The 9,189-nt window shown below is 59.8% G+C and overlaps 1 protein-coding gene across 2 annotated transcripts; it reads left to right on the forward strand.

Annotated features, from left to right (window-relative positions):
- The first annotated feature begins 1,617 nt into the window (after window positions 1-1,617).
- FIBP (FGF1 intracellular binding protein) lies at window positions 1,618-7,902 on the forward strand. 2 transcript variants are annotated; one of them, XM_074957828.1, is made up of 11 exons: window positions 1,618-1,725; window positions 2,360-2,539; window positions 2,921-3,119; window positions 3,550-3,676; window positions 4,127-4,227; window positions 4,852-4,985; window positions 5,371-5,479; window positions 5,744-5,807; window positions 6,447-6,533; window positions 7,164-7,261; window positions 7,629-7,902. In XM_074957828.1, the coding sequence occupies exons 2-11, from the start codon at window positions 2,455-2,457 to the stop codon at window positions 7,696-7,698; spliced, it is 1,074 nt and encodes a 357-aa protein (XP_074813929.1). In that variant the 5' UTR covers window positions 1,618-1,725; window positions 2,360-2,454; the 3' UTR covers window positions 7,699-7,902. The 2 variants fall into 2 exon arrangements, 1 of the variants encoding a protein (XP_074813929.1); XR_012640203.1 differs by lacking the exon at window positions 1,618-1,725 and having other exon boundaries at window positions 5,680-5,807; window positions 7,629-7,669.
- The last annotated feature ends 1,287 nt before the right edge of the window (window positions 7,903-9,189 follow it).

Below are 9,189 nucleotides of genomic sequence, written 5' to 3' on the forward strand. Positions count from 1 at the left end.
CAGGAGTGTGTGTGGGAGGGGGGATAATCTCTAGCAGGGAGTGGGGCTTGGGGACTGAACCCAGGAATCCAGAGGTTGTTCCCTAGCAGGGAGCGGACATTGGGGAGTAGCCGGGCCATGGCTGGCAGATAGATCCAGATTCCTGCAATGCCAAGGCTGGTGGGAACAAAGGGCCTTTGTGTTCCCGCTGGGACATGGGCAGTGTGTGTGGGGGAGAATAGAGGCCTGGGTGGGGGAGGGAAGGGAAGCTGGAACATGGGCACAAGGCAGGAAAGGGAGAGGTGGGATGAGAGGTTGGGAATGGGAGACCCCAGCGCACCCCACTCAGGGTTACAGATTGTCCCCTCCTGAGGAGACCTACAACTGGGCAGGAACAGGGTTGGCCTAGGAGACCAGGCGAATCCAGCTCTGCAGAGAATGGGGGCAGCGCGGGGTTTATTAGGGGTGTTCTCCCCTCAGATTCAGTGCTGACCCCAATGCCCCAGCACAGTGCAAGGGATTCTTACATAAACAGCCCCCACGCCTCACCCCAGATGGCTGCATCTCAGCTCCCAGTGAGGGATCTCCCTAGAACAGTGGTTCCCAAACTGGGGTTCGTGAAATGTTACAGGGGATTCTTGGGGGGCAAAAATCCTAATGGCGGACAGAGCTGTCCCTAGGGACCTTGGGCAGCACAGGCCAGCAGCCTGGAGCCCCTGGACTTCCAAGAGCTAAGCAGATCAAAGCGAGCATGTCTATCACACTGAGGAGATTTAAAGTTCAAGGCTCCTTATAAGAAATGGAAAGGGAGGTGGATATTTTTTGCTGTTTTTAAAATTAAATAGGCAGCTAGTTTTGTTTTTAAAATGATTATGAAGGAGTTTAAGGTTTGTTGTAACGTGCGTTGTTTGCCTGGACTGCTCAAGACCTGAATGCTTGTGTAGGAGGAACTCTTTGAGTTGGCTTCTTAAATACCTTCATGCTGTTTCCCATCTGACACTCCTTGATGAAACCTAGGAGCCTGGTCTTAGAACTAACTGGCTTATGCAATGTGATACAAGCGACGTAAGTGAGATCTTGGAAGCCTGTTGCCGTTTTCAAAATGTAATATAAATACTGTCGTGATAAATAATAATTAATAATAAATCGAGTGTAATAAGCATGTCATAAAAACAAATGTTATTTTTCCAAGATCACTGCTTTTATAATTTATACTCGGGTAAAGGAGAAAATCTCTGGAAATATTCATTGCTAGGAGGGGGTTCGCGGGAGTTGACATTTTAGTGAGAGGGGTTCACAGGTTGTTGAAGTTTGGGAGCCACCGCTCTAGAAACAGAAGGAAAGCTGGCTGCAACTGAGCTGCTAAAGAGAAAGCCGGGGAGGCTGCCCCCTTCACAGCCTCAGAGGGGAGAAAGCTCCCTCCCGCCCTCCCTGTAACTGCGGAGGACAAAGGAGACCCCCGGGGCACCAGATGCGGCCTGCAGAGGGGCGCACCGGGACCCTCCGCAGTTCCCCATGTCCACGTTAAGACACAGGCTGGAGTAGCGGTAGATCCAGATCGGACTCTGCCCCCCACTCTCCTTCCAGAGCTAGGGACAGAACCCAGGCGTCCCGGCTCTGGGCTGCTCGCACCCAGATGGCTCCGCCCCGTACAGGGTGACGCGGGCAGCCATGCCGCTGCTGCGACCTGGAAGCAAACAGCCCGGGGGTCATATGGAAAGTGTCAATCCAGGGACAGCTCCGCAGGTTCGTCTTTGTGCCCCGGGAGTGGGGAGGGGTGGCAGCTGGGAGCCAGGACTCCTGGGTTCTGTCCCCCGCCCTGGCAGGGGAGTGGGGTCTAGTGGTTAGAGCAGGGAGGGGCTGGGTGCCAGGACTCCTGGGTTCTGTCCCAGCTCTGGGAGGGGAGTGGGGTCTAGTGGTTAGAGCAGGGAGGGGCTGGGTGCCAGGACTCCTGGGTTCTGTCCCAGCTCTGGGAGGGGAGTGGGGTCTAGTGGTTAGAGCTGGGAGGGGCTGGGTGCCAGGACTCCTGGGTTCTGTCCCAGCTCTGGGAGGGGAGTGGGGTCTAGTGGTTAGAGCTGGGAGGGGCTGGGTGCCAGGACTCCTGGGTTCTGTCCCAGCTCTGGGAGGGGAGTGGGTTCTAGTGGTTAATGCAGAGTGGGGCTGGGTGCGAGGACTCTGGGGTTCCATCCCCAGCTCTAGCAGGGGAGTGTGGGTGGGAGTCAGGACTCCTGGGTTCTGTCCCAGCTCTGGGAGGGGAGTGGGTCGAGTAGAGGCAGGACTCCCTGGTTCTCAGTTACTGTATCAGGGGGCGGTCCCCATTGTGTGACTGTCCCCCTGCTCTACTAGACCCACCCCACTTTGCCCCCTTCTCTCCCCACAGGCTCCCTGTCTCTTCTCCGGAGGCCAGCAGGGGGCAGCTGGGAGTTGGGGTCCTGCTCCTGGAGCCTGGTCCAGGCTGAATTGGTGCCGTGGGCCATGACCAACGACCTGGACATCTTTGTGGGGAACACCACGCTGATCGATGAGGAGGTGTACCAGCTCTGGCTGGATGGGTACTCAGGTATGGGGATTAGGGGGCTGGATGCCAGGATTCTGCCCAAGCCTGTGGATGGAATTAGGGTCTAAGTGGGTTAGAGCTGTGGGTGACTGGAGGTCAGGACTCCTGGGTTCTACTCCCAGGTCTAAGAGAAGAGTAACTCTGGGTGAGTGTTCCCCCCCAACAACCCATCTGTGCCTCAGTTTACCCTGTTGCTCTGCTAATGCCAAGGTGGGAAATAGGATGCTTGTCCCATTGACCCCGTCCCCCGATAGCGGGTGGTGAGAGATGAGGTCTGGCCCTGCTCCCCCATACATTGATCTGGCTTCTGAGCCCGGTCCCACCTGCAGTGAGTGATGTGGTGAGGGGTTGGCCCTGCTGACCTCAGCCCCTTACTCCTCCCAGTGAGTGATGCGGTGAGCCTGCGGCTGCGCAGCGGGATCCTGGAGCAGACGGGGGCCACGGTGGATGTGCTGCAGAGCGACACCATGGATCATTACCGCACCTTCCACATGCTTGAGCGCCTGCTGCACACCCCCTCCAAGCTCATCCACCAGCTACACTTTCAAATCCCGCCATCCCGCCAGGCCATGCTCATTGAGAGGTGGGGGTATGGGGCTGGGAGAGGTGGGGGATGGGCCCAAGGCTGGAGGGAGGCCAGACAGAGGCCAAGAGTAAAGGCAGGAGGCTGGGTGGGGAAGTGAAGGGAGCAAGGCCAGGAGGGAGGCTGGGGGTTGGGGAAGCTTGGTCCAAGGCTGCGGGGAAGGAAGGGAGGAGGAAACTGGGCCTGAGGCTGGAGGGGGAAAGCTGGGCCCAAGTGGGGGGAGGGAGGAAGCCCAGCCAATGGCCAAATGGGGGTGGGGAAGCTGGGCCAAGGTTGGGTGGTGGGTTTGTGTCTGAGGTCCCGCTGGGGGAGTCTGAGGCTCTGGGTGCACAAGGGTGTCTGAAGCACCAGTGGAGCAGAGAGGGGCAGCTGAGCTGTGTGGGGTACGGGTGTCTGAGGTGCCCTCTGTCTCCCACTCCTGCGGCGGCAGGTACTATGCCTTTGATGAGGCCTTCGTGCGTGAGGTGCTGGGCAAGAAGCTCTCCAAGGGCACGAAGAAGGACCTGGATGACGTCAGCACCAAGACAGGCATCACCCTCAAGAGCTGCCGACGCCAGGTATGGTGCAGCCCGGGGCTCCCATGAGCCTCTGGGGCAGCAGTTACCATCAGACCCAAGCTGGCAGCTCTTATGACTCTCTCGGACAGTGGCCCCCATCAGGTCACAGGCCAGAGGTACCCATGAGCCTGTAGGGCAGCGGCTACCCTCAGGCCCTGAGCCGGCAGCTCCCACGAGCCTCTGGGACAGCAGCCTCTGTCAGAACATGGGCTAGGGACTCCCATGAGTCTCTGGGGCATCAGGACACAGGCTGGGAATTCCCATGAGCCTCCTACACAATGAGACCTATCTGGACCCTGGCCAGGGGATTCCCAGGAACTTCTGGGGCGGCGTCTCCCATCAGGCACCAGGGTCGGGGACTGGCTGGCTCAGGGTGGGGGTAATGGGATACGGGGCCCTTCCCCTCTAGGGCTCTGACTCTTCCCCCCCACACACTGGTGTCCTCCTCAGTTTGACAACTTCAAGCGGGTGTTTAAGGTGGTGGAGGAGATGCGGGGGTCCCTGGTGGAGAACATCCAGCAGCACTTCCTGCTCTCAGACCGTCTGGCCAGGTAACAGGTCGGGGGGTACCAGTGGGGCACACCATGATGTAGCTCTGCCCCTAGAGTGTCTCTGCTGGGTTGGCTTGACCCCTCCTACCCCACACAGAGCCCTCTGCTGGGCTAAGGGTCCCCGGAGCAGTGAGGCTGGAAATTAACATTCCCCCTAGGATGCCTGGGGCAGCTCCCCCTAAGCAATCGGCTCAGGCTCTCTGCATACTCCAGCAGAAACGATCCCATGACTTCAGGAGCTGGAACCCTGGGCTCGAGCCTGCAGCCCCTGGACCATCAGCTGGGCCTACTCAGCATAGACCTGAGCTGCTCTAAGCCATCCTTTCAGATCTGCATCAGTGCTTGGATGAAGTGAGCTGTAGCTCACGAAAGCTTATGCTCAAATAAATTGGTTCATCTCTCAGGTGCCACAAGTCCTCCTGTTCTTTTTGTGGATACAGACTAACACGGCTACTACTCTGAAACCAGTGCTTGGATGGGCGACCTCCAAGGGGAACACTAGGGGGTGCACTCCCATGCAGTCAGTGCTGGCCCTAATGCCGTGCTCCAGAGAGTGGGGCGGGAGTTAGGGACAGAGGAATTTTCTGATTCAGTGTATGGCACCTTCCCCTACCTCACCCCCAGGGACTACGCTGCCATCGTCTTCTTCGCAAACAGCCGCTTCGAGACAGGCAAGAAGAAGCTGCAGTTCCTGACCTTTGAGGATTTCGCTTACTGCGCAGAGCAGATGATCCAGAACTGGACACTGGGAGCCGTGGGTGAGACTGGGGACCCCCTGCTTGGGAGGAGATGGGGCAAATCGTAGCCCCTAGAGAGCTGTGCCCGGACAGCTCCTGGCACAATCATTAAAAACCACCCATGGTGCTATGGGGACCTGCAATGTCAGCTTACTCCCGGGGGAGGGGCGACATCACATGTAGCTCAGCCTGGCTCTGCGGGGTTGTGCTGTGGGGAATGCACCTGCTGGACTTCCCCTAGAACTGGGAGCTGCCTACTGTGGTCCCAGACTTACTCCCGGCTCTGTGTAAACAGCCCCCATGCCCCACCCCAGAGGTGGCTGCATCTCAGTGCTGGGTTACAGATCCCTGTATAAACAGACCCCCACCCCAAAGCCTTCTCCCATTGTCCACCTGCTCCCCCCAGACTCCAATGTGGACGACATGGACGTGGATCTGGATAAGGAATTCCTGCAGGAACTCAAGGAGCTCAAGGTGCTGATCGCTGATAAGGATCTGCTTGATCTGCATAAGAGGTACAGGCCTGATGTGGGCAGGGCTGGGAGCCAGGACTCCTGGATTCTAATCCCAGGTCTGGGAGGGGAGCGGGCTCTAGTGGGTTAGAGCAGGACTCCTGGGTTCTCTTCTCCATGTGGCCTGTGTTATAGAGCTTGGAGAAGTAGCATTTTTGGGGTTGTCTGTTCTGTCCATATGTGATGCTGTTTCTTGGCCTCAGGCCTGGGGAGAGCTGGCAGCGGGCAAGCCCCTGTGGGGGGCCTGACCTCTCTGTCCCCCTGCAGCCTGGTGTGTACGTCGCTGCGTGGGAAGAGCTCGGTGTACAACGAGATGGAAGCCAACTTCAAGGTGTGTCCTGGGGCCAGGGGTGGGGGACAAGGAGGGAGTAATGGGAATGTGGAGGGCGGATTCCCTCTCCCAGTTCAAGAAGCCCCCTTCAGTGGCCAGGCCTCTGGGTGGTGCCCCCTGTTGGCATCACCTATCAATGCATTTCCTCTGCGTTACCTGATCACATGGGTCCCCTGTGTGCCAGTGAAGGGCTGCAGCCCATGGCCTGGCTTGCCTGGTGCCGCAGCCTCCTGCTGTGGACCCCCTGAACCTCCCACCTCCATCTGCACCTGCCATGCCTGAGGCGCCCACCAGAGGGGGCTTCTGAGTCAGGCTGCCGGGCCGCACCAGCCTTCTGGGCTCTGAATGCCTGGGGGTGCTGGGGCCACGGACACCCTCCCCTCAGATCCATCCTCCTCTCCTTCTGGGGTGTCCCCAAGAGCCAGCTCCACCCTCGGCCCCTACCCCCTCCTGGCTTGGAACTGGGAGGCAAGATTCCTGGGTTCTCTCCACTTCTCAGTCACCAACTCACTGAGCGACCCTGGTGAGTCCCTTCCCCTGTGTGTGAATTGGGGGGTGGGGGGAGCGGTTTGTAACTGCGCAGATCCCTGAGGCGTGGGAGCCCCCGTGACGCTCTGGTGACCTGTCTGGGCCCCACAGAACCTGTCACGGGCACTGGTCAATATGGCCTCCAAGCTGATCCACACCAAGGACGTGCGTGACTTCTTCATCGACCTAGTGGAAAAGGTACCACCCCCCATGCACCCTGCATGTATTCACCCCCATCCTGTTCCCCCACAGGTGGTCATGGCCCCCTACACCTGGACTGACTGGTGGACATACCCCTCGCCCCCATACACTGCCCCATATATACCAACCCCATCTCCTCCCCACACACACATAGACTTCTCAGATTGTCCACGGCCAGGATTTAATGTCTGTGGGTGAATTGGGGGTGGCGTGGCACTCCTGGGCACCCCCAGGGCAGGGAGAGGCCCCCAAAGCCAGCCCCTAGAACACATGCTGCCCTGCATTCCTAGGAAGTGGGAGGGAAGAGGGAGATTTGACCGTCATGGCGTGATCACCCCCCAGCTTCCACGCTGGTGGGGCAGGAAGTTGGTTAGTGCCTAGAAGGGGAGCGGGGCTATACTGGGGACTCTGGCCCCTTGGGAACTGGGCTGAGACCCATCAAATCACCCCACATGGGGAATTATAGACTTCGAGAGGCACCTAGAGGGGAAATGCACCAGGTCCCATTCCTCCCCTACCCGAGCCAGCCAGTCCCAATTCCCAGCAAGCAGGGGATGAGGGTGAGGTTGTGGGGTGTTGCCCCCAGGACCCAGGCTGTCTCTGACTCCTTTTCCCCCTTCTCCCCAGTTCATTGAGCCCTGCAAGTCGGATAAGTGGACCTTGAACGACGTCCGACTCTTCCTGACGCAGTACACGATGTCCGCTCACACCTTGGACGCCTTCCGGTAAGTGCCGCCCGCCAGGGACTTGGGGGCCGCCACCACCAAAGTCACTGCTCACAGACTCTTCCTGTCCTAAACTCGAGGGTAGCATTGATGGCAGCTGTTAACCAGCAGCCCCACCCCAGAGCCAGCTGTATTTGAGCACCAGGTGAGGGATCCCTTTATAAACAGCTTCTGCTCCCCACTCCAGAGAAGGCTGCATCTCAGTACCAGGTGACCGAACCCCTTATCCGTAGTCTCATACCCCACCCCAGAGCAGCTGCATCTCAGCTCCAGGCGAGGGATTCCTGTATAAACAGCCTCCATGCCCCCCCCCAGAGGCGGATGTGTCTCGGTGCCATTGTCTGACATCCCGGTTCTTTACCCGCAGGCACCAGGCTCTCTGGGATCGGTACATGAGCACCATCAAATCCTGCCTGCTTAAGATGTACCACGACTGACAAGCAGGGGGAGCCCTGACTGCTCGAAATGCCCTGCTCTACCGCTGATCCCTCTGCCGGATCCCTCTGCCCTGGTTCTGTTTTCCTGGGAGCCCTGATGTGAAGTCATCCCCGCCACTTCCCCAGGGCTGGGCACTGCCTCCACCCGAGATTCCCTGTCTCCATCTTTGGAGTTTTAGCTCATTTTGGAAAATAAATGGAAGAGCCAACTGTTGGATTCGAGTTTTTGTTAGGGTTAGCTCAAAGCATGGGCTGGGCCCAGTAACCTCACTGCCACCAGCCCCCACTCGGAGCCATGGGGCCAGCCCAGTATCCCTACCACCAACACCCCGTGGATCAGAGCCAGGGCCCGGCCTGGTATCCCCACCCCCAGCCCCGATCGGAGCCACGGGCCCGGCCTGGTATCCCCACCCCCAGCCCCGATCGGAGCCGCGGGCCCGGCCTGGTATCCCCACCCCCAGCCCCGATCGGAGCCACGGGCCCGGCCTGGTATCCCCACCCCCAGCCCCGATCGGAGCCACGGGCCCGGCCTGGTATCCCCACCCCCAGCCCCGATCGGAGCCGCGGGCCCGGCCTGGTATCCCCACCCCCAGCCCCGATCGGAGCCACGGGCCCGGCCTGGTATCCCCACCCCCAGCCCCGATCGGAGCCGCGGGCCCGGCCTGGTATCCCCACCCCCAGCCCCGATCGGAGCCGCGGGCCCGGCCTGGTATCCCCACCCCCAGCCCCGATCGGAGCCGCGGGCCCGGCCTGGTATCCCCACCCCCAGCCCCGATCGGAGCCGCGGGCCCGGCCTGGTATCCCCACCCCCAGCCCCGATCGGAGCCGCGGGCCCGGCCTGGTATCCCCACCACCAACACCCTCCTGGATTGGAGCTACGGCGCCAGCCCTGGTTTCCCCTTCCCCATCCTTCGACATCCGTGGGCGGCTGTGGCGGAGCTGTTTCCAGGAGTTGCTGCCTCCCCATGGTCACAATTCAGCTCCTTCCAGGACTCATCTTCGAGGTGACCCATGCTATGGGGAAACTGCCAGGTGTGGGGGGCCTCCCTCAGATCTACACAAGGCTTAGGGAGAAACACAGACCCTAGAGCTGAACAAACCTAATGAGATCTTGCCCCTCACACTGCTACATCCCTGCATACAGCCCGTGGGGAGCCCAGGAGTGGGCTAGCAGGGCACTGTGGGCCAGGACTGAGGGGCGCTGGCAGAACTGGGGGGGGGTCTAGGGCTGGGCTAGCAAGAGGCTGTGGGCCAGGATTGAGGGGCGCTGGCGGGGGGGTCTAGAGCTGGGCTAGCAGGGGGCTATGGGCCAGGATTGAGGGGCGCTGGGAGGTTGGGGGGGGAGTCTAGGGCTGGGCTAGCAGGGGGCTATGGGCCAGGATTGAGGGGCACCGGCAGAACTGGGAGGGTGGGGCTAGGGCTGGGCTAGTGGGGGGTTATGGGCCAGGATTGAGGGCTAGAGCGTTCATTGATTCTATTTAACATAATTTA

Source organism: Natator depressus, chromosome 7, assembly GCF_965152275.1.
Source record: "Natator depressus isolate rNatDep1 chromosome 7, rNatDep2.hap1, whole genome shotgun sequence".
Taxonomy (NCBI): Eukaryota; Metazoa; Chordata; order Testudines; family Cheloniidae; genus Natator; species Natator depressus.